Source organism: Puntigrus tetrazona, chromosome 21, assembly GCF_018831695.1.
Source record: "Puntigrus tetrazona isolate hp1 chromosome 21, ASM1883169v1, whole genome shotgun sequence".
Classification (NCBI taxonomy): Eukaryota; Metazoa; Chordata; class Actinopteri; order Cypriniformes; family Cyprinidae; genus Puntigrus; species Puntigrus tetrazona.
Genome location: NC_056719.1, coordinates 10,041,975 through 10,067,473, shown reverse-complemented (window position 1 = coordinate 10,067,473; position 25,499 = coordinate 10,041,975). Strand labels below are relative to the sequence as shown.

At 37.4% G+C, this 25,499-nt stretch overlaps 1 protein-coding gene across 3 annotated transcripts; it reads left to right on the top strand.

The window, feature by feature from the left end:
* Positions 1-50: 50 nt before the first annotated feature.
* Positions 51-23,027, top strand: LOC122326836 (RNA N6-adenosine-methyltransferase mettl16). 3 transcript variants are annotated; one of them, XM_043222021.1, is made up of 10 exons: positions 51-171; positions 758-890; positions 11,332-11,519; positions 12,768-12,908; positions 13,000-13,112; positions 13,268-13,410; positions 16,000-16,069; positions 17,399-17,488; positions 21,538-21,696; positions 22,420-23,027. In XM_043222021.1, exons 2-10 carry the CDS (start codon positions 763-765, stop codon positions 22,933-22,935), a joined length of 1,548 nt encoding a protein of 515 aa, XP_043077956.1. In that variant the 5' UTR covers positions 51-171; positions 758-762; the 3' UTR covers positions 22,936-23,027. The 3 variants fall into 3 exon arrangements, with proteins under 3 accessions (XP_043077956.1, XP_043077953.1, XP_043077955.1); XM_043222018.1 differs by having other exon boundaries at positions 21,523-21,696; XM_043222020.1 differs by having other exon boundaries at positions 66-171; positions 762-890; positions 21,523-21,696.
* Positions 23,028-25,499: the final 2,472 nt, after the last annotated feature.

Here is a 25,499-nt window from a genome sequence, read left to right as displayed (position 1 = left end):
AGATTTTTTCTCTGATGCGTCCGATTCCATGACGTCATATGTGTGCGCCGGCGCAGAATTGTGACTAAAGCGGAACCCAGGAACAAACACTTGAACGTTGGGACAACGTGATTTGCCAATGACAGCCAAGTGTGCTGAACCCTGAGAAACTACTGAAGTTTTCGTTCTTTGGTATTTATATGTTCTTCCGATCTAACGAAACGGTAGCGTGTCGCGTGTGCTGTTCGTTACAGATGCGTGTTTGCAGCGTGTTGTCTGGCGAATCAGATAGCTGTTTGGCTAACGTTACTCTCTTAATGCATATTAACAGAATTGATCTTAAACACGTTTTACCATAATTTATTACATTACACACATCCAGCACGTTGTCTTTGAATACACACGGTCTGCACGTATGTATCGCACTTTAAAAAAACTAAACTTAAAGCAACAGTTCACACAAATCTTACTTGTGTCGTCTTTTACACACCCTCATGTCTTCCAAGCACGTATGACTTCTGTGTAACGGGACGTTTGGCGCGATATTAGAGACGGCCTCAGTCATCGCTGACTTTTACAGAACATTTTTTTCCCCAAAAAGAAAGTGAATGGTGACTCAGTCGTTCTGCCTGATATCTCTATTTGAATTCGAATAACGTATAGTTGTTAGGAACAATGCGAGTGTGAATAAAAAAAAAACCTCGGAATTTTCATTTGGGGTTTAGGGCTTTGTTTTGATTGCTGGTCGGGGTTTCATGTGCAATCTGTTTTGTTGCAGAAAGAATGGCGCTGAATAAATCCATGCATCCTCGAAACCGCTATAAGGATAAACCTCCGGACTTTGTCTATCTGGCCTCTAAATATCCTGAATTCCAGAAGCACGTGCAGACCACACTGACTGGCAGAGTGACGTAAGTCATGTTGTGTTTTAACTTCTTTTTTTTTATCGCGCTTTATGACTTCCTAGAGGAATTATGACGTAAGACATAAAAGTGTTGTTTTGTTCTAGCAGTCTGAAAGGAGAAAAGACTGATCTATATAAAAATAAAAACAACAACCCACAAACATCTATCATGTGTTTGTGTGATCTGCACATATTTGCCTTTGAGAACAATGTGATATTAATTTAAAGATTTCAGACCAAACAACCTCAGTGTGTGTATATATATATATATATATATATATATATATATATATATATATATATATATATATATATATATATCACTCTTTCTGCTGGCAAAAGTAGTGTCATTCATGAGTGTACACATTTGTATTATTAAAAATTTTAATCAACACACAAAGCCAATTATTTGATCAAAAACACAGTAAATGTTTTTATAAAAATGTAATTGATTCCACTTAAGGCAATGATGAATCTTGGCATCATTATTTATGTCTTTAGCGTTACATGATCCTTCAGAAATCATTCTGTTAAGCTAATTTGCTGCTTAAGAAACATGTCTTATTATTATAAATGTTGATTATTATAAAACAGTTGTGCTGCTTAGTAATTTTGTGGAATACTTCAAGCACGTTAAATGTTTCTCAGGATTTTTGAATAGAAAGTTCTGAAATTGATGAATTTAAAATATAAATATAAAAAAAAATTTCTAACATTTTAAATGTTGAATGTTTCAGTGAAACATTTTCAATGTATTAATGAATTAAATGCATTCTTGCTGAGTAAAACTATTTAATTTTCCAGACGTGTCTTTTTTTGTTTTCAGACACTGCATGGACAAGGTACCAAAGTTAATTAAGACCACGCAATAATAATAATTTACAAAAAATCTTGAGATCAAAGTCTTTTAAGAAAAAAAAAAAAAAAAAAAGGTCATTTTTAGAGAAAAACGTCTAAATAAAAGTTTGAGAATAAACTCGAATCACACCATATGCTAGATCCATGCATTATTCTCCAAGCTACTCTACTGCAGACACTGTTTGACACTCTCCAAACAGTAAAATGAACCCGACACAATTGCTTATTCTTCGCCTTTATTCAAATTTTTCCCTTAAAATGTAAAGGTTTTTTTTCTCTCAATTTAATTACTTTTTTCTTGTAAATTAAGTTTGTTAAATTTGAAATTGTGTACATTTTATTTTATTATTATTATTATTTTTTTTTTTTCAACATTTTATTTTGACTCCTAATCCTCTTCCATACAAATGTAAAGATTCCTTAAAACTGTCATAGAAGAAAACGTTCATATTTATAACATTACAAACGCCATTAACATGCGCTTCGTCTCGAACAAACAAGCACTCTGTCTCTAATAAATTCACTCGTATAAATTTTTGATAATATTTTATGCTCACAAACTGGTATGTTGATGTCTGCTGGGTTGGAGGTAGTCTCAGAGGAGTCGGTAAGCAGGCTTCTGCTTTGGCTTTGTAAAGGGAGATGAGTTATTTGTGGATCAATAATCACATTGGCGCAGTATTTTAGGCCTGTCCCATTGAAGCGGCTGCTATGATTGGATGAGCTTCCTGCTGTGATTGTCGATACTCAGCAGCGCATCCAGAGCTCCAGGGGAGGGACGGAGCTCGTGCTGTTGTCAGAAAATGAACTTGACAAGCAGGACTCCTCTCTGGGAAAATTGCCTGTGTTTTTTTTTTTTTTTTTTTTTTTTCTCTCCCTTCTCCTCATCGTCTTTCATTTTTTTAGCCCCACTTGCAAGATTACTTTTCTGTCTAATGGGAATCATCTTGAGCAAACGCCCTACAGTCATGTCTGAGGCTGAACATCTTGCATTTTTTTTTTTTTTTTTGCCAAGTCTCCATATTTCCAGTCAGTCCCACTTGGTTGTGCACCGTTACCGTTGACCTTGCCAAGAGGTGTGTGCTCCTCTCTCCACTGAGCGAAACATCCCAAAGGCTTTAGAGGTAGTGCATGCAAATCAGCCGCTGTGCCTACAGGCTTTCAGCTTAAAGAAACAGTGAAGTCTTGACTGGAGCAAAGATCTCAGCCTCTGGGAGTTTCATGCTTGAGGTGTCTCGGATCTCTTGAGCGTTCTTCTGTTTTGCCCCAGCTCAGGTCTCTGGAAACTCTTCACGCTCTTATCCAAGCCTCGGTTTTTACAGGCTCGGCCTCCATCGTTATTTTACTGATTGTTTTGGAACCGTTTTGGCAGCCGAAAGAAAAGCCGCTGTGATTATGCATGCATGAGAGGAAGCGGGAATCTGGGATGCTTCTTTTTCGATACTGGGCTGTTTCCTGCTCGTATCTGTGGGAAAGCACTACAGAGTCGTGGAGTGGCAGGTGGGAAGGGGCACAAAAGCATCCTGGAGCGGAAGTACGCTCAAGTGTTTGAGAGGTGGTGGGAAGGAGATTGTAATTGGGACACTGAGATATGAAATATGTCAGACGGTGTGTGTGCGAGTGTCGGTGACTCTGTTTCAGAGTATCGTCTTTGATTGTTGACTTTAGATCATCAAGGAACTGAGAATGGAGGATTGACTGACCAGTAGGGGGTTTTCAATTGCGGAAATGCTGGTATCTGGAGATCAAGGTGGATGATGTAAAAATTAAGAAAATAGATCATTTACTCAGTGAAGTTGTTCCAAACCTGTCTGTCTTCTGTTGAACACAAAAGAAAATATTTTTAAAAAATGTTGGATACCAAACTGTTGACGGTAACCATTGACTTCTGTAGCATTTTTTCTATAATATGGAAGTCGTTGGCTACCGTCAGCTTTGTGCTGTTAGTTAATTGCTATTAATGGAATCCAACGTAAGTTGTAGTTGTGTATATTTATGTATAAATAATAACAGATGCATTGATTAATGGATTTGGTCACTATTTTATGAATAATCTTTTGTAACATTTCAGTGTTTTTGGCATTTTAGCTGGTCTTGGCTAAATAAAATTATTCAAAATAAATGTTTAATATTTAAATTAACATTTATATGGAACACATGCACCACATTGCTGCAAGAAGTAAATAAATATAAATTATATATATATATATATATATATATATATATATATATATATATATATATATATATACATATACATACATACATACATATACACGTTTGTTTTTTTGGGGGGGTTTTGTACTGCAATATTTTTAGAAGTTGTAGATTTTTCTTAACTTGTTGAAATGAAAATCATTGTCTTTGAATGAGGCATGAGACTGTGCCGTTTTATTCGTGTGTTTTGTTATATTATATTGATGGTATTGTTGAATATAATAATATCACAAAGAGAGCCGTAGTTGGCCTGTCTTCCCTCGCCCACAGCGCCGATCCTGTCTGGTCACATCACATTTCCTCAGCAGGAGAAGTCATTATAGCGTGACACGGAGAGAGAGAAAGAAATGTGTGCTTCAGAGAAGCAGAGGAACAAAAGAGAGCTGGGCTACAGAGCTGTGTGTTCACAGCCCCAGACTGTATTGACGTCGGTGCACCTGGAGAGGCTCGGTTGATAGCATTAGTATGTCCATCTTTCTGCTGGCTTTTCTCTCAGGTGTGCTGTCAGGTCTGGCCACGGAGGCTCTTTTTGAAGATGCGGCTTGAAAAGAGCCCCGTGCTTCCTCACCCTTTGATTCCTAATGATGGTTTTGAAAATTCTAACAACGCCCCTGGAGCTGTTTGCCTCTGCGGTCTAATTAGCAGGGCTGCCCAGCCTGTCCACCACAAACTGCCTCCTCGGTTAGCGTTTTCTCTTTGCTTTGTCCCTTTGCTAGTGCATATATACAGCATACAGATCTCCCTTTATCTGTAACTCTGTAAATCTGTAAATTTCATAATGAATAGGGATTTTCAATTACAGATGATAATTGTGTGTCATTCTATATTGGATATTTTATATTGAGTGATATAGAAATTTAAATTATCCATGATTAATTTGACTTTTTACTGTTATTACTTTTGCTGTGACATTAAATGTAATTTTAAAAATAAAATTATTATAAAATTATTTAATAGCAAAATGAACACACATTTTGTGTACTCTACATAATGCCTAAATTTAGATTATTAGATTAAAAGATATAAAAATTATATTAAATTCTTAAAAATATATTACATCTATACGTGTGTGTGTGTGTGTGTGTGTGTGTGTGTGTGTGTATGTATGTATGTATGTATATATATACACACACACACATGCACGCTATTTCAACGTGGTAGTAAGCTTATGGGGTGAGGCTATGGGATATATAATATACAATATATAATACATATTAATATAACATATATTAATCCATAAAGAGAATTTTGCGTAAACCAATACAGTTCTGAATAGAAGCTCTGAACTAAAATGAAATATTCTTTTCGCTGTGGTGCTGTATATTCATCTAAATAGCAGTGGTTTTTTTTGGACCAGTGGTCTGTGGTCAAGAAATGTGGTGCATAAACACCTGATCAGCTTAGGTGCTCATTTGTTCCTCATGTTTTATGCATGATTGATCGCTTTGATCAAGCCAACATCGGCCACGTTTATCCAGGTGGATTAAGTTAACACAGATCTGGGTCAGATGCAACCATAACAAGGACATTTGAAATGACCGCACTGGTCTTAACTGTGAAAGAGGTTTTGTTCAGTTACATTTGAATAAAAATGTAGTGTTTTCCATTCTTTTTTTTTTTTATATATATCTCTTGGCATTGATTGCTAAAGAATTGTTACATTCAGCATTTCAGCACAGGATCTTTGTGTCCTTTTGTTCTGGTGAGCCAAGTCTAGTACAGATGTCTGGAGTTGTTTATGGCTCGTGTGTGTGTGTGTGTGTGTGTGTGTGTGTGGGCTGACGATCTCAGCATCAACAGGAGGAAATGACATTGTTTAAATGTAAATGAATTCTGCAGCAGGTGTTAGTTGACACACATTTGCATGTTTTTTTTTTTATATATATAAAACTGTAAATCTTTCTGCCATCTGCAGCAGGTGCACGTTACAGCACACTTACCATTCACTACTGTCCCAGACCACATGTTCTTCATCTCTCTGTCTCTCATTCACTCACACACACACAGTACTAGCTCAGAGTAAAACAATGTATATTGCTTACGAACTTAGTCTAGAATTTGTACAGTATATCATCTTAATATAAACTTTGTATCAGTTATTGCTCTCAACAATGCTAGATTTATTAGTACTGGTATTTTAAGTGTATAAATTATTTTCTTGCATCTTTAATTTGGTAGATGTCATTCAGGTGTTACTAAATATGTATGCATGTATGTATGATGTAAAATATTGTATGATAATAATGAGGCATGAGATATCTCAGATTTATTCATCCTGTTAAATGTGGAAGGAAAAATCAAACATGTTACATTTGTGGGATGTAGTATTTCATGCAGGTTTTTTTCCCTCTACACATTTTGGTAAATGAAAGATAATTTGCATAATGTGCACAGTATTCCGTCTCTCAGTTTTTCCTGCATTACGTCTAGAGATGTGCGTTAAACCTAACTGATCTGGTATTTAACCAAAACTTCACAAGTTAGTACTGCAAGTTAGTTTTAAGATGTGGGATTTGCTGAATTATTAAGTCTTTTATATATATATATGAATTATCATTAGCTTCTCCTTTTCGTGGTTCCAGACTCCAGACATTGCCATGCCGTTTGATAAGCTTCTTCACATTTCTTTTCTAAGTCTCTCATGCCACAGTTTTGAGGATAGGGTTAATCTGGAAAGAGACACTCACTGAGAGGGATATGGGTACAAGAAGGAATCCGCTCCCCCATCATTTTTCCTCTGCTGCCACTGGAGGAGAAAGATATGAAAGGAGAGGAAAGATTTGGGGTGCAGATGTCATCCAGAGAGAGATGGGATTAGAAGGCATGAACCAGAGAGACGACGTCCGTCAGTAGCTCATGTATGACCTGGAAGAAACTAGGGAGTTAAAAAATTCTGAATAGAGTGTGACATTGTGAAACCCCAAAATTCTGTCATTTATTTACTCAATCATATTTTTGCAAACTATAAATCTGTTCACATTTTTGGGATTGGTAAAACTGTGTTAATTAGTATATTTGTCATTTTTTAAGAGGTCTTTTATGGTTTATGTTGCATTTATTTGATCAAAATACTGTAAAATTCTTAAAATGGAATGTTGTTTTTTTATTAATTTATTTAAATTTTTTGTAATGTAATGAATTTTTTGATAGCCATTACTCCACTCTTCAGTGTCACATAATATTTCATAAATCTTTTTTGTTTTGAGCTAATGCTCAAGAAACATTTATTATTGTAACGGTTATGCTGCTTAATATTTTTTAATATCAAAAATATCTATGTTCCGAAGATGAACAGAGGTCTTACGGTTTTGGAAGGAAATGAGGTTGAGTAATTAATGACCGATTTTTAATTAACCGTCATTTTAAACTTAATTTTGTCCTCACATAAAACTAATACCGTTTTAGAAGACAAGCTGTATGGACCATTTTTATGCAGCATTCATAGTATATTACATATATTTTTTTGTGTGTGTTTGTTCAGTCAGAGTAAGAGCGTTGAGGTTTAAAATGGCATGGTTGAGTAAAACATGACAAAATATTTATTTTTGTGAACGCTATCTCTTTCGTTTTCGTTCAGTAGTGAAAATACTGTAAATGATCTCTAGTTTCTAGCCGCTGTAAAAGTAGCATTAATCTCTGCAGACTGGCAGAGAGTGAATTGCATTATTGATGCAGTGGAGGGCTGTCCTGAGTGAGGGTCCTCTGCTGAAATGTCGGGCATAATTGTGGGGTTCAGCCTCGGCTCACTTACAAATGAGATGCGGGGACACGGAGGGGGGGGCGTCTTGCATCACTCATCCTCTCTGCCGTCGGCGGCAGGACTAATCCTAATTTTAACTTGCACTCCTCTAGTTGGGGTGTCAGTTTTTGACGCATGACAGCATTAGCCATCAGCTTGTGTTAAAGGAAAAGAAAAGAAAATGTAAATTCTGTCATCACTTATTCACCCTTATGTTATTATAAAGCTGTGAAACAGAAGAAAAAGGAGACATTTAGCAGAATATCAAAGTTGCTCTTTCTCGTACAGTAAAAGTGAACTTTGATTACAATTACTACAGGGATAGTCATAATTTAATATAAAAAAAAAAAAATAGATTTCTCGATTTTTAAATGTTTTTCAGTATAGCCTAATGTATGAAACCTAAATCACTAAGCTTTGTTACTTTTGACGTGAAACAAAGTCTCAGATTTCATATTCTGTGCATTTTATTGCAGTGTTCAAACAATAAATGCCTTTTTGGCACTGTTCAATATGGAGTGACTGTTCATCAAATAAAACTATTGTATGACTTTCTGAAGCTGAAATGTTTTTTATGATGATTTTAATAGCGTTTTAACATCTTTTGGGAGCTTGAGTCTCTGGTCACCATTCACTTTCATTATATGGAATAGAGCAGCTTCATTTGATTTTCACAGAAGAAAGGAGATCAAACAGGTTTAGAATGCATAAGTAAATTATTAGTTTATTATAAGTGATATTACTGCAGTTTCTGCTTTTTTAGAAAGCATCCTCAAATCTCAGAGGCGAAAGTCTTCAGGATATTCAGCAGGCTCGTGTTCACAGCAGTGTTAAGTTGAAACGAGATCTTGGTCGACTAGAGATTTGACGCGTTGACAAAACCAAAGAAAACCTGACAGCTAGTGGAACGTCAGTCCTCACAAGACCGCTCAGCTCTCCGTTATCTTATTAAAACTGCACCGCTGGATTCTTTGTTCTCACAGAACACAATAAAAAGCTGCGGCGTGTGTTCAGCGTCCATGCTTTGTTTGCTAATGGTTGGCTTTGAGTTCGGTGGATTAAAACATGGCTAAACGGAGCTCTAGAGGTGACTTTGCAGTGCTGATGAGTAGACCCATGCTGTGCCACTGTGCTCGTCTGATTGGTTAGAGCACTCCTTTTGCTTCAGGACTCTGATTTCCACATCATTTTCATATCGGCAGCAACCCAGTGTAGTGTTAAAAATCTATATGGTGCAATTTTTGGTTTTCTTCTGATATGAACCTTGGTTATCGTGACTTTTTTGATATTCAAACTCATTATATTAGTCTTCTGGTTTTCCCACTAAACCTTACTTTTGCAGTCGCTCCTTTGCGAGTCCTTCAGTCAGAGGGTTGCGTTTTCTCATCCTGGATCTAATCTGCCCTTATACACTCCCACCTCACGTCAGCATCGCTGTCCTCTCACACACTAACACACATCCACGGCGCTCGTGCTCCACTGACACACACTTCTCTGCAGGGCGGGTGTAGCGGTTACTGTGGAGACGGCTGGGCTGCGGCACTCGGTCTTCGTCCTGTGAGCCGAGCCATTCAAACAGAGGCTAAAAATAGAGGGCAGGTTAACAGCTCTTGCGGCTTCATTCTCTGCACACTGATTATGACCTGACGGATGCAAGGTCAGCCACAGTCACACAGGATCATTTACACACTCTGAGGACTAGATGAGCTGCTGGGACTTCATTGTATCATTTTTGGCCTCCTTTGTAAAGTCTACACCCCTCGTTTTACTTACTGTCCCCGTTTGTGCTTTATTATTATTGTAGGCAATCCAAATGGTAACCATGGAAACCTTGTATGACATCCATATTCATATTTAATTCTCAAGGTCACATTTTCAAGATTAATAGGCTGGATTAATTAGGGCTAATGTGTTAATAAATTTGGATTTTTCACATAAACGGATAAACACATGAATGAATGTTTTCTTTCTTGTTTTGTGCTTTCTTATTCGTCTTCTTCTTGTGTTAGAATAAAGTAAACAGCACTGTGTTGGGTAGTGGTCCACTAATGTTTTTTGATGACTGAAGCTAAAAATGCTTTTGTTTTTTTATTACCAATTATTCTTTATATATATATATATATATATATATATATATATATATATATATATATATATATATATATATATATATATTTATTTATTTATTTTTTTTTTTTTTTTTTTTTCAGCAGACAAAAACAGAGTATAAACTACTGCACTACTGTTAAAAATATTGCAGTTTCATTTATGTGAAGCAAGGACACATTTAATTGATCAAAAGTGACAAATAGGGCATTTTATAATGATTAAATATTTATATTTCAATTAAATAGTTTTCTGTATCAAGGTTTCCACACAAAAAAAGAATCACCACTTTTTAACATTTTTATAATAAGAGAATATTCCTCGTATTAATTCTTAAGGATCTCGTGATACTGAAGTAATGATGCTGTACATAAGATTAAACTGTTGTTAACTCTTGAACAGCTGCATATTTATGTAATTTGATGAAATATTATTAACACATTTAAATATTATTAGTTTGCCTGATATTTATATTTTAATATTTATAATCTGGTATGTGCACCATTGTATATGTTGGCATTATCGTTGTACACTTAATTGGATTTATAATGCTTGTTGGTCTCATAGATATCAGCCACTGCTATTAATATCTATCAGTAGTTTTAGGTTAGTTTAGCTTGAAGCCTGACTGCCATATCAAAGAATATTCACCTACACCAGAAATCACAAAACCTTATTGTCTGAAGCATCATATTCTTAAATATGAAAAACAAGGCTTTCCCCCAACCACTGCTCTGCTTCTCAAACAAGATTTCATAGCTACACTGCTGACTCTCTCAAACCATAGTATCTAACATGCAAATGTTAAGCAGCCAAAATGCTGTTCTGTCAACAGAAACGCTGTTTTTCCTTCTGCATTTTCCCTCTTTAACGTATTGACACCTCAAATGTAATTTCACGGTCATAAAACTGTTTTGGGCTGAAGCGCTTTCTTTGGAAATTGGTAATGCTTGCGCATGTCTGTTATTACATGGAGAGCACGTTCTGTCCTTAATGTCGCACGTTTGTGAGGAGCTCTTATGCTTAAGATGGGGTGCAGGTGTTTTTAAAGGCTCTGTAAAATAGCATTTCACACACCATGGCTTTTTTCCACAGTATCCTATCTGTGCGGCTCACACACACATCCTGCTTCCCTTCGGAGGTGCCAGACATGGTCTGCAGCATGGAGCGTTTAATTACATCTATAGGGGTGTGAACGTACTAAAGCTCCCTAATTACACCTGCTTCACCCTCCTTGCTTTTAGAACCGCAGGAACGTGACGTTACTCTTGCCGAATGCTTTAAGATGTACATAAAGGATTTAGAGAGAAAGGGACAGTGATTATGAAGGCATTTTCTCCATTAATACATTTTTGCAAACCAGCGGCAGCTGCTGCTTCATTGTCTTTCTCGGCATGGATGTTTTTATGAGAATCACTAATGAATTGAGAAGAGGGGTATGTGGTGTGTTTTTAAAGATGGCTATTAGCTGATCCTTTTCTATGGTTTTCAGTCTATTACCCCCCACTAAACGCCTTACTTCCCACAGGCTTAACTTTAAGGACCCGGAGGCTGTTCGAGCTCTCACATGCACCCTGCTGAAAGAGGATTTTGGCCTAACCATCGAGATCCCCCTGGAACGGCTCATCCCCACCGTGCCACTCCGCCTTAACTACATTCACTGGGTGGAGGACCTGATTGGGGGGCAGGGGAACCCACGGAGGGGCATCGACATTGGTATGCCGGCGCACACTCACTGGTGTTATCCTGTTAAAGCTTTTTGCGGTCTCTCAGGCTGGTGGTACAGGGTTTGGAAGGGCATTTTGTTGGATTATACACAGACACACACACACACACACACACACACACGGGCTGGTGGAGAGTAAGACAGTGCTGGCAGTGACATGCCACCAGATCCTCTGGATTAAAATACCACCATCACAACATACATGACGGCCATCCCCAGCTGGAATCTCTGTCCTGTCTGTAAATAACTAAACAACTGTCCATATTTACTGTTGGTATCAGTAGAGGTGGATCACAGTTGTCGAGATCTCTCTCTCTCGCTCTCTGTGTGTGTGTTATATATATATATATATATATATGTGTATGTGTGTGTGTGTGTGTGTATGTATATATGTGTGTATATATATATATGTGTGTGTGTGTGTGTGTATATATATATATATATATATATATATATATATATATATGCATGAAAGAGTAATAATATAGATACACTTTCAGATGGACGGCTCCAGCTGCTGCGTCAGAGTACGTGGATGATATAGTTGTAGCTCTGTTGATCAGGTTAGATTGCAGATTGACGACCTTTGCCAGCTCCGGGATGAGATTAGCTGCGTTAGTGTCACACATATGATGAATAGCTCTAAATCTCTTCTCTTCAGACCTTATGGGGATCATCATTGTTTAGTTCTGCTAAATTTAAGTCCATTTTAAGGCTGCCTGACTGGATAATGGATGACCATAGCTGTCCTGCCTCAGTCTAACTGCATTATAATCATACGTCACTCTGCTTGCACTTCATATTATCATACCAATGCTTATTTAGGAGTTCTAACATTTGGTGGTAAAATTGTTTGTGTACCAATTAAAATATAAGTTCTTTGATACTATTCTGTATATTTTGTAGTGAAATTTGTGATTTCATTCGTTTACATTTTTATTTGAAATGAACACAGTTCAGATTTGATTTTTAAATACCCCAATTTTTAAAGTTAATAGTTAATAGTTGTAATTTCACATTTAAGTTCCTAGAGGACAAATTTAATTGAATATGATCATATTGCAAGGTAAAAAAGGGAAATTGATACAATAGCACCATAAAGTATTCATGATTTGAACTGCACTGTTGATCTGAACAGTTGCCACTACATGAAGCATGTGTTTAGGTTAAGGCTTGGAGGCAGATCATATTTCATTTGTATTTAAGTTTGTCATGTAACTGGTTTTGGCTTTGTGCAGGTACTGGTGCTTCCTGTATATACCCCTTGCTGGGAGCCACTATGAATGGCTGGTTCTTCCTCGCCACAGAAGTGGATGACATCTGCTTTAATTATGCAAAAAAGAACGTTGAGCAAAACCACCTTGCAGAGCTCATTAAAGGTAGGTGTGTGTGTGCATGTGATGCAGAAAGAGAGCTCGACAGTTTAAATGTAATATAACCCACTGAACCACATAAATGTGCGTGTTGCAGTGGTGAAGGTGCCCCAGAAGACTTTGCTGATGGATGCACTCAAGGATGAGTCCATTGTCTACGATTTCTGCATGTGCAATCCACCTTTCTTTGCCAACCAGTTAGAAGCAAAGGTACATGAGCTCCTGTGTCTGAACAGACACCACGCACAAAAGCTGTAAAACCCCCAGGCTGTTTTCTAGCAGTATCTGTTTCTTTGTGCACATGACAATAGCCGTTATCTGTTCTTTCTTCCATTTCTTCCCGTCTTTTCTGTGTCCCCTGTCAGGGGGTGAATTCGCGGAACTCCCGCAGACCTCCACCCAGCTCCATCAACACTGGAGGGGTCACCGAGATCATGGCTGAGGGTGGAGAACTGGAATTTGTGAAAAGGATCATCCATGACAGTCTGCAACTGAAGAAGAGGCTTAGGTGACACACACACATTCTTGCATATGTTATCTATCTATCTATCTATCTAGCTGTTGAAAATCTAAAATCTAAATGACATATATTTATTTTACACAATATAATTTAGACATTTTCCATTTCAAAATTGGCCCTAAGAAACTTGGACTTTTAATACGATAGCTATCGTTTTAAAGCCAAAACTTTCAAAATTGGCAAACGGTGACTGATATATCAGTCTGGCACCGATCTCAGCACATGAGGAGCTGTAAGGATTGTGAAGTGAAGAGAGTAAACAACCGCCTGTGTCCAGATCAGCAGAGGAGGTGTTTTTTACTGACACAGCCAGAAAGGGGAAGAGGCCATGCTGATGAAAGGGGCAGGGCAGATGGATGCTGGGATGGATCTGTCATACAGACTTTGCGTAATTAATTGACAGGCAAAGTAAATAATTACCCGAGGCGGTATCCGGGCCGCCCAGCGGGAGCAGCTGTGTGTGTGACTGGGGCAGACGGCAAGCCCCCCCCCGTGCCAGGACTGTCAGTGGAGCGCTGGAGTGAAGCGGACGGGGAGGGGTGGCAGAGCAACCAACATTAGGCCTGATTGACCATGTCATGAGCTGAACCCCAAGAGGAAAGTGGTCATGTATGTGTAGAAAAGATCGACAAGTCAGAAAGTTGAATGGTATTGCTGTTTTTATGTAATAGCAGATGTAGTGTTAAACCTGGGTGTTTTTATGTGTCTTCTGCTTGTGTTGAGATTTGACTGGTGTCCGCAGGGGAAGCTGGGCACTCTTCCATCTCGCTGTGTTACCAGCTCCCTCTCTCATGGGTTCAGACTATGCAAGCAGACTGTCGTAAAAGCAGCGTGTGCGTGCGTGCGTGTGTGTGTGTGTTTGCAGGTGCCTGTAGAGCCAGCCAGGCATTCTGATTGGCCCTCTGAGATGCTTCTTCCTCTCCAGCCCCTCAGATCTGTAATTACTGCCAGTCTTCCTCCAGTCTCACTTACATACTAAATACAACTCTGATTTTTCCTCATGCCAGACAATCTGTGCTATTGAAATCGTAATTGTTACTACTTCCTCCTCGGGGTCTGATAACTAAAGAGAATGCATAAACACCCCCTTTCCAAGCCCTGATAGAGGCTGGAGTACCCCGTTATTAGTCGAGTGTGCCGGGGTGCCACGCAGTCTCCCTCCTCTCCACTTCAAGGAGCATGTGTGGATATTAGGGCTCTTTAATATTTCATTCCGCAAAATGAAACGATTGTAAGACCCCTTAGGCTGGGTATGCAGTGTAATGTGTGTTCGTCTACACACTCTTGCTTTTGTGGTAGATTGCCCTTTGATAACCCCAAACCACCACCCAACAAATATCAGTCTATACATGACTGTGTTAGCTGTTAAAGTCAGCATGGAGGTAGTATGTGTCTAATTGTGCATGACTGAGTTATTTTCTAAAGAAAAAATGTCTGTGCTTGTAATTTGCTCTGCCTCTGAATCTATTTGACTTTTCGGTGATGCCAGGCAAAACATTTCATTTCCGTATGATTTCATATTTTGCCCAAAATTGCATACGGTTTTAAATGACTACTTTGCTTTCCCTTTATTTTAAATCCCTCTGTAGTGTGTAATTGTTTTTATTGCATATATTAAAATTTGGTCATAAAAAGTACATGCATAATTATAAAAAATAATGTATGCTATTTTATCATTATAAACGGTATAATTATATACAAAATTACAGAAGCAAAAAAAGTTTACAAATATTTGTACACCAAAATTAAATGAAATATTAAATTAATAGTTATATTAATGAATTAGTATTTAAATAGCCATTTAAGCATTATTCTAGGCTGTTATTGTCAAGTCAACGTGGCCATTTTTCAAGTCAACAATAATACAAAGGATAATGTTACAAATACATATGTGTATGTTATGGCAGTAAATGATGATGAATAAAAATAAAAATGGCACATAATTATGGATTTCAAGAAGGAATACATTAGTGAACATGACCTTTAAACCACACGTTTTGCTCAAATATCCTAATTAAAAATGGGTCCTGTCTGTCTTTCATAAAGAACAAAATGTGTTTGCATCTGGCAATATGCCACAGTCCTTACATTTATTCACTGAATATCCTGTTGGACTCATGGATGTCACATTATAGAAATAAAAAGGCTCGTGAACATGCTCCTTGCTGACCTTTAAGCTATTCCTTAGTGATTAATAGCAAGATTCTGTCAATTTAGAAAGCGAAAGAAATAGAAAATTAAGAGTTGAGCACCAATCAATTATGCATAAACCGTGTTATCCTCCCACTCTCTGCGGGCACTGGCTGATGAAGCCTCATCTTTTTTTATAATGGTGAAAATTCATTGATTTTTGTCTCACGCGCAGCTTCAAAGCTCCCTGTCGAGATGGGGTTTTTAATTAAACATCGCGCCTCATATCTTAAAAATATAAAGAGTAGCCCAGCTGACCGTTCCCACAGAGCGAGCCCATATTCAACCCACGGTTCTGCGTCCTGCCGTTTATTTGATGTGCTCCCATGGATCAGGTATCCAAGCTGGTGGTTTCACAAGCCCCTTTTTTTTTTTTCCTGTTTACAGGTGGTACAGTTGCATGCTGGGAAAGAAGTGCAGCCTGGCACCTTTGAAAGATGAGCTGCGGAAACAAGGGGTGAGTTTTGCTTGGACCACTGGGTACATGTCTGTTTTTTGCCACTCGGATCTTTACAGATAAATGAGTGGGCGTTTCCCTGGGACTTTAGGTTAATTGATCTTAATGAGTTTTACTAGCATGGCCTAAAAACGTACCACGACAGGGAGCGCTAATGGAGCAGATTTCATTAGTTCATTAGGCATCATTAGTTCCTAGCCCCTCTCGATTACTCCGTCTGCGTCTGTACAGTCAGAACGCTGTGATATCTGTGAATGAAAGGCATTTTCCCTGCTCACAGGTTATTAGTCTGGTGTCAGTCAGTCTGCTCAGCTCGGGCCTGATGTGTGGTTTGATTCATCTGAAGGTGTCAGAGTCCCGTCACCCTTCATTAGAGTCATTGTTCTCCTGGCTAACGTCCAGCAGACTCCTCTCACTACTGTGGCTCTAATTAATATGCTAATGAGGTTCTTTCTCGATCGCCCTCTCACTTTCCCCTCTCCTTTTTCTCCGCTTTTATCTGTTGTTTGAATGCCCTCTGCCTGCAGAGGTCAAACCCTAGTGGTGTTTTTTTACTGAAGAGCAGTGGGATTTGATTTCACCCTATAGTTCACCCCGAACACCCACATATCAGTGTTAAAACACACTTCCCACTGTGTGATTGGCAGGTCTGTTTCTGTGATTCTCTGCATTAAGCCTTCTGAGGGGAGCTGGTCTTGGTTATACACTACACTTTCATATAGTTTTTTTTTTTTATTAAAGCTGGCAAAATTGATCATAGACATAGAGATTTACCTTAAATCTCACCAAGCTGATTGCTTTAGAAAAAAAAGAGTAATTTATACACTTTAATTATTATATATTTTGTAATTTTTTTTTTTACTATGAATTTTTTTTTTCATCTAATTTTTTTTTAAATAAAATAAAAAGATATCTAAATAATAATAGTGAAAATATTGAATAATGACATTTTTTGATATTTGTAAATTTAAATTTCATTGAAATTAATGGGACATGTGAGTATTAAAATGATGGTCCTCTAAATATAAAAAACATGAGAAATGATTATGAACAATTAAATCCATAATATTGATAAATTAATAGAATCTGTAACATCAACAGATAACTGATGTGATCCTGTAATGTTAAACCCTAATTGTAAAGAATTATCATGGTAGTATTCGGTAATATAGTTTTTTTTTTTTATGTCTGGGGTGTAAACCATTATATAAATGAGATTATTTTGTTTTATAGTAATGAGAATTTCAGAGGGAAAATTAAAGATTCACTGCCTGCTTTGTGTTTTAATCACCATTAATGAGACCCTCATCTTCTTTTGTGCTTTCACAGGTGCCGAAAGTAACACACACCGAGTTCTGCCAAGGTCGGACCATGCGCTGGGCCCTGGCTTGGAGTTTCTATGATGACGTTCCTGTGCCTGTAAGCTTGGAGCACTACATTAACTTTATAGACGGTAAAGAGTGTTTGCCTCAGTCTAGAGTCAGCTAGTCCTCACATAACCCATGTACCCAGTCTGATGCATTTGTGTGTGAGAAAGCAACACCTGCTGAATATTCACTGGGCTCGGCCCTCTTTTTAATAATGCATCTTTAGCCCATTCCATCAGATACACTTGACCTGCTTCCTAAGGCACAGCGCAGCTCCTTCTTAGCAACAGTTGCCCAGACAGGGTGACTGTGCCATATAGTCACGCACTTCAGAAGGGCTATAAAAGGGCAAAAGAGGTGGAGGGAATGGAGAAAGGGGCGGCGGGATGATTTGTTATGGTCTTTCAGGAGAATTCCCCAAGTCCCAGATGCCTTTTTCCTCACAAGCACTTGAGCAGAAAGATTGGCCTACATATCTGTCTGCGAGCCTCTCCACCCTCAGCCAGCATACAGACATATCTAGATCTAGATCCTTCCGTGCTTTACTCGCTCTCTCCCGTTTCAGTTTTTCCCCACTTCCTGCGTCCATTCTCCTTCTCTGAAGCCAGCTGAGCCCCATTAGCAGAGCGCACAGAAGCCAGATCAATCTCTTTGACAGTCAGATCTTCAATCCAGACGTGAAATGTATTGCACGAGAGGCAGGGGGTACTGCCAAGACTCTGACAAAAAAGGTAGGGTTTGAAAAGGACCCCGCAGTGCTGAAAGCGTGCCTGGGATCTGAGGCTGTTGAAGTGGTGGGTCTACCTTTAGGGGGGCGGAGGGGTCAAAGGTCACCAGGCAGGAAGCAGCACTCAGGCAGGAAGCAGCACTAAAGCAGGACAGAACGAGGCCAGTTGTCAGCATCCGCGGATCACTGTGGAAATCATCTGCTTGTGTTCAATAATTGAAGAACGACCTTTCAATTCAGTCTCGGTGCGGGTAAAATCCCAAGGCTCACGATTAGTTTTTTTTTTTGTTTTTTTTTTTAAGAGCGAAGCCTCTCCAAACACATCCAAAGAGGCTCAGTGTTGAGAGCGGAAGCCGTTTTATGCAGGATCTACTCAACCTGCTTAGAGAAAAATGTGTGGCGGATAAATAATGGACTGAGTGGAAGGGGTTATAATTCACGGTGTTGAGGGGATAAAAGCAGTGCATCGCTCTGATTAAGACGGATAGAAATTAATTAAGAGGGAGCGTGTGGATCGATGCGCGTGTCCGTCTGTTTTCATCCATTATGTGCTCTTCACAAATGGATAGAAATGCTCTGAGGCACGTTAAGCAATTTCTGACAATGTGTAAAATATCATGCTTAGTACAGTGAGACGAAACACTGCAGATGCTGTTATTCCTGATCGTATTTAGATTCGCCGCAGTATTTAGTCATTACAAAGAATTACTGTGGACACGGGCTTCTTTAATATTCATGTGAATTTTTGGTCTGCTTTTGTTCATAGATTTTGCTTGCTGGGATGAGATGTTGTCACGCTTCGTGGAGTTTAGTAGACTTAAAGTCAGAAAATGGCGCCCCCTTGTGTTGAAGTGTGCTGGACTGCCTGGGGAACCGCCTCCATGTTAAATCTTAAAATCTTGCGTGAAATCAGCTAAAAGAAAGAGAACCTTTTTTCACCATTAAATGCGATTATTAATTACTATTATTATCATTAACATGATTAATAACAAAAATATGGTTATTACATTTAATAATTGTTCATTAAAAAGATTCAAGTGCTGTCAGAAGCGATGCACACGTGAAATAAATGTATCTTTTAATGTTTATGAAAAAAGCAGCAGTTCTTTACTTTGAATTTTTCAATTAATGCCAGAAAAAAAAAAAAAATATATATATATATATATATATATAGATATATAGATATAGATATAGATATAGATAGATATAGACATTAAATATAATGTCTATATATATATATATATATATATATATGTCTATATGTATATGTTGCTTGTGCTCTAGACCCTGTCCTGCCATTTTTAGAAAACAGAAAGAAGCTTTAATAATGTCAAATGAATGCATATTTAATGTCTTAATGATCTTTGACTGTCTTTTCTACAGAAATGTTGAAATGTTTTAATACTGTAATTTACTGCTCGTGCCCTCTAACAAAGACAGTGTATGAAACCTCATTTAATCGCTGTCTGCTGAGACATGAGAAATTTGACAAATGGCAGAACCAGCAACTTCAGCACAGGGAGTTATTCAGACACTACAACTAGCCGACTGTCCCTAAATCCAATTTACTTAATGTAGTTAACCTTATACGAGGAAGACAGTTAAGATGTATGGTCTAGCGTGTGCTAAATGCGCTGCTTATTCTGACAGGACAGAAACAATGGGGTGTTGAATAAAGTAAGATCCTGTGAGGGATGCCTGATTATCTGTGCACTTTATCTTCTATTACGATTAACGGTCACCAAAGAAGACCACATCACACGCTGATGGAGTAGATGATGGGTGTGGTGTGTTTTTCGGCACTGAGGGGGTCGGTCTGTTGGCTTGTGATGAGTCACGTTTATTTGCTCTAACAACAGATGCTCTGTTAGAGGAGCAGAGAGACATGTGACTGAATCCGCTATGATGAGAGCTGGAGAAGATAAATATGGCTGCTGTGTCTCAGTAGGACATGATTCAGTGTTTACGTTACATCATAAATTACTCTACGTACCAGATAACTCATACTACACTGAGCTGTTCAGGGTCTCAGACTCATTATTAGTTTCCATGGCAACGCTCATAATGTCAAAATGAATCCCTGGGCAGTTTTATTGTTGACACTTATTTATTGCATTCATTCATGAACATATTGCTATGGTAATAGTAGCGCTTTTATTAAAATGGCATGTGAAACAAATATTTATAGAGACTGGAACCTAGCTATCTTTATCATGAAGCCATTTTTCTGTATTTTTACAGAGAAATATGCGCTTCATTTTTATTTTTTGTAATATTCAATATTTCTTTGCGGAACGTACTTTAGAATTAATGTAAAATTTATTTTCTTATTTTATTGTCCTATTTTAGTAGTATTTATATACTATTAATAATGCATATTTTGAATTGGCTTTTTTTATATTTTTATTTACATTTTGATTTTTAAATAAAACTAAAAAACTAAATAAAATCCTGCACATAACTAATACTTGCAAATGTAACCCACAAACATAATACAAAAAATATATACCTACATACATTGGGTGTTATATATTAATTATATATCAAAATATATATAAGAAGTGGAGTTGATGTATTTATTGGGTATTTTCTCCTATCGATTACCTGCAGATGTGCGATGGTCGATTGTTAATTACAATTAAGCTATTTAAAATAATATTTAAATGTAATTTTTAAAACATTTTTGTAATCTTATGCTTTTTAGCTTTATTTATTTTACTTTTATTAATGTAAGGAATTCAGCCTAAATGGTTTTTTTTTATTTAGTTAGATGCAAATTAGGTTTTTTTTGGTTTCTTTTTTTTCCATTTGGTCCCATTTTATATTATGAGGCTTGTACTTGCAGTTGAATTAATACTTTGTAAAAACGTACACAATAAGTGCATTATATCATTGTACTTTTGTATTTTTAAAAATATGTAGTTACATCTGTAATTAATTTCTATATTTATATTCATAATTGTACTGTTGTCCTTGCACTTTAAACCTACTCATATCCCAACTCAATAGCAGCAACCGCGTTTTAGAATTTTTTTAATGTAATTCCACCTAATATAAAGTGTAACCTAGATTTTAATTAATAAACATGAGTGCCACAAGGAGTCCAGAGTCCATCTTTTTCATTGCCAAGGTGTTCTTTGTGTTTTGCTGCCCTCTATTGACCACCTTTGCTAAAACATATTATTGAGGTTCGTGAGTTCAATGGATCTTATTCTGTATAAAACATCCCTCCTTGACATGGGTATGTGAGGCTGCAGATAATCATGTCAAATTTACATTTTTTTCTTTATTTCTGTGTAAACTGACATGTAAACTCTCTTAACGTTAATCAAAAACTAATTTCCATCCTAATCTCTCAGTCTCCCCCCTGTAAGAAACGTAAGGTGGAGAAAGCCCGTAAGCCCCTCACCTTCACCGTCCTGAAGCCCACCGTGACGGAGCTCCAGACGCAGGCGCCCAGCATCGGCTGCACTGACACCAGCCCCACTGAGAGTGTGTCCGCCTGGCTGGAGAAGATCCTCACTGACCTGAAGGTGAACGGACATCATTGGTTTTCGTTTACATTATCATGCTAGCACTGAACAGGTACATGTTAATATTGATTAGCTAAGTGCTTAATTAATGTTAAATGATAAATCATTTTTAAAACATGCAAAAAAAAGGGACCTAACTAACTGTACCATGCTGAGTTTTGACATGGCAAGCACCACTCATTTTCTTCAGAAAAATTTACATATCTAGTTATTATTATTTTTATTAACTTTAGTAATAATATATCTACTAGTGCTGACGAACAATTAATCGCATCCAAAATAAGTTTTTGTTTACATTATTTGTGTATTTTTTTGTATACATATGATATATAATGCGAAAATATTTGCTTATACATTTATATATTCATGTTCTTGTATTTTATATTATAGAAATACACCTCTATATTTCACATCTCTATATATTAAGTGTGTGTGTGTATATATGTGTGTGTGTGTGTGTGTGTGTGTGTGTGTGTGTATATATATATATATATATATATACACACACACCAAAAAACTTTTTTATTTTGGATGTGATTATTTTAAGTTATGCTTAGTGTTATGTATTAATAATTAGCCAAATAAATAATTATAAATAATAATAATAGCTGTTGTTTTTATTTAATGTTTAATATTAAGCAGCCACTCTGACTTGCTGTAGGCTTAGTGTAGAGACGATGACTGATACAAGTGTTATACAAACATTAAACTTGTCATCTGCAGGTGCTTCATAAGCGGGTTCCTTGTGGAGAGGCAGAGCTCAGCCTGTTCCTGACAGCGGTGGAGAACACCTGGATCCACACGCGGCAGAAGAGACGAGAACAGGGAAGACATCTCCGAGAGCTCCCTAGAGCAGAACCGACCTCCACCCGCAACGCTGATGCCTCCGCTCCATCTGTCCCTGACACAGACACTCCAACACCAGAGCAACCCACAGCAGAGGGCAGCAACGCCAAAGACACGAGCGAGCAGCAAGATCCAGGGAAAGGTGCTGAAGTCCCGATGGAGTCCCACAGCGAACCAAAGCAGGTGGCCACTGGCGGGACTCAAAACCCAGAGACGGTACAGCACTTTCTCTTCAAGTGCCTGGTGAACGTGAAGGAGGAAGAGAACGATGTGGTGGTGGAGATGCATTGGGTGGAAGGGCCGAATAAAGATCTGATGAACCAGCTCTGCACTTGTTTGAAGAACTCTCTCTTTCGACAGGTAGCCAAACCTACCGAACACCACACAAATTAAACTGAACTCCACACTCACTCATATTTTATTAGCAACTGATTGATGTTGTGATCTGAATTTTTATTACGTTTGTAATAAAACATTTAAAATAATTTTTGTTGTTAGTGTCACTTTGATTAAATGCACACAAATAAATACATTTGGCTTTATTTTAAGATGCAATTCTCGCTATTAACAAACCAATAACTGTTACTTTTGCCTAAATTAACTCCTAATTTGCTGCTTATTAATAGTAAGGTAGTTTTTAGGTTTGGGTATTGGGTAGGATTAGGGATGTAGAATGTGCTTTATATGTATTAATAAACATATTAATATACATTACATGATATTAAAATACATTAAAATAACCTAGTTAATAGGAAGAATTGGTTTATTATGTTATTATTTATTAATTTAGAGTTATTTTTTAATTTATATTTAAGCATATTTTTAATTGTAGATTTTAATGTTTGTCAATTAAATATTATTAACATTTTCAAGGTTGTAATGAACAGACAGATCTGTCGAAGAATTATTGAAAAAGAAAAGGTTAAGGGCATGGACTTGGTTTAACAGCATTTCTGAGAACAATGCCTTTAAATTAGAAAATTTAGCATTTCTCAGAAATGATAAAGATTTGAAACAAATATAAAAATATGATTAAAAACAGTTTTAGCTTTCTCTGATGCTTGGGCATTGACTTGTTTTTTTTTTATGTTAAATATATATTATTTGAAATACATTTTCTTAATAGTAAAGTTTGGTCCTTGTTTTAACTAACCAAAACCCAGTTTACTTAAGAGGCAAATGTTGGACAAAGGTTGTCCCATATATTTTTTATACATGAAATATTTGGAAAGCGAACGACTCGATAATAGGTTGTGTTCCTTTGCTTTTGCCTTCTCTGGAATGCCTTTTTGGTAGTTTCACAGGAGGTTTGAGTTAGTATAAACGTCCTGAGAGGAGCAGGCCTTCATAACAGGAAGCAGCGGCCACTGCAGCAGTCACTGAGAGGACCACGAGCAGATAACGTGCACTGGAAGTCACGTGAAGCTTTCCAGGGTAAACAAGCTCCTAGTCTAATTGCCCCAGGAGCAGCTTCTTAAGTTGAACTAGGAGTTTATTCACCGTTTCCGTGCATGTGAGAGTCATATGAAAGTCTAGGAGTAGAGAAGGTTTATGAGCGTGTTTGCCTACCCTTTGCTTTGACCTTCTCAAGTGATTAAAAGGAAATGAAGAACGACTTGACGTGTGCATAGCAGTCAACCACAAAGCAACAGGATTTTACTTCTCATGTGGAAGGCTGTTTCTTCCATCAGAGAGACGTAAACAGAACTTTTCCGCTGTTTTTGTAATGTTTTCCCTTTTGAATGAAATCGGATACGTTGATTTGAATACATGTGCAGAAGTCATGGGAAATTGCAGAAAAAGTTCAGATACAGTGGTGAAGGGTTTACAAATATGTTACTATATATTTTCCTTCCGTTCCTGGAATTATCAAGATCTTATTCTATTGGGATTATTAGTAATATAGAATGTATTCATGCACAATTTTACCTTTAGCAATATATATTCAATTAATGCACTGGAATATTGAAAATGTTCTGTCTTCTCTGTGCTGCTCTCTCCTTCTTTTCAAGAATCCCTACTGTCCTGCAGCACACTGCCTCACCGGTTACCATGGATGCAGTCACATGACTCCCCCCTTTATTCAGTCAGCGCATGTATCATGGCAGTAAAGAAAAAGATTCTGTGGTACTCTGATAGGATCTCGGGTGAAACAGGGCAGTAGAGTGAACCAGTGTTTACCGCTCAAAGTGAGGGTTTACTGCCGTTCATCTATTTCTATAAAAACTTTATAGTGCACATCTAGTCTCAGCAAATGGTTAATTTTTAATGAACTAATGTAAATATGTAGTAGTTAAATCTAATTTTTACTTTTTGTACTTAAATTGTTTTTGCTGTAAAGCAGTGTGTTGTATTTGTGTGTGTGTGTGTGTGTGTGTGTATGTATATGTATGTGTGTATGTATTTGTGTGTGTGTGTGTATATGAGTGTGTATATCGATAAACTGTTCGCAGTAACATCAAAGAGCACCTTCACCGTGAATCAAAACAATTTCTCTGAAAATACTTCCGCGCGTTATATTTCTGAAGTATTTTCATATCTTTGTGCGCGCGCACACACAGACACACGTATATGTGTGCATAAGTATTTATAAAACATTGATATATATTTTAATATTTTTGTATGAGAAATTGTGACAATGCTCTTGCTCTTTGACGTTACTGTGGACTGTTTACCGATACTCGCTGTCTGTTTGAATAGTGAATGAATCAGAAACTGCATCAGAGGTCGACCTGCGGGTTGCATTTTCGTTTTTAGTTGGCGTAAAGGCGCAGAATGACACCCATGTGAGCAGATACCATGCCTTGTGTGGTTACGTTGCTATTGGCTGCTCTAATCTTATGTTTTATTAATTAGATAGAGGCGTGGTTTGTGTAGGCGTATTGCTTAAAACCTGGACTTGACGTTTACCTTTTTAGCGTTCCGTTTCGGCTTTTTATAAACGGCTTGGAAGCAAA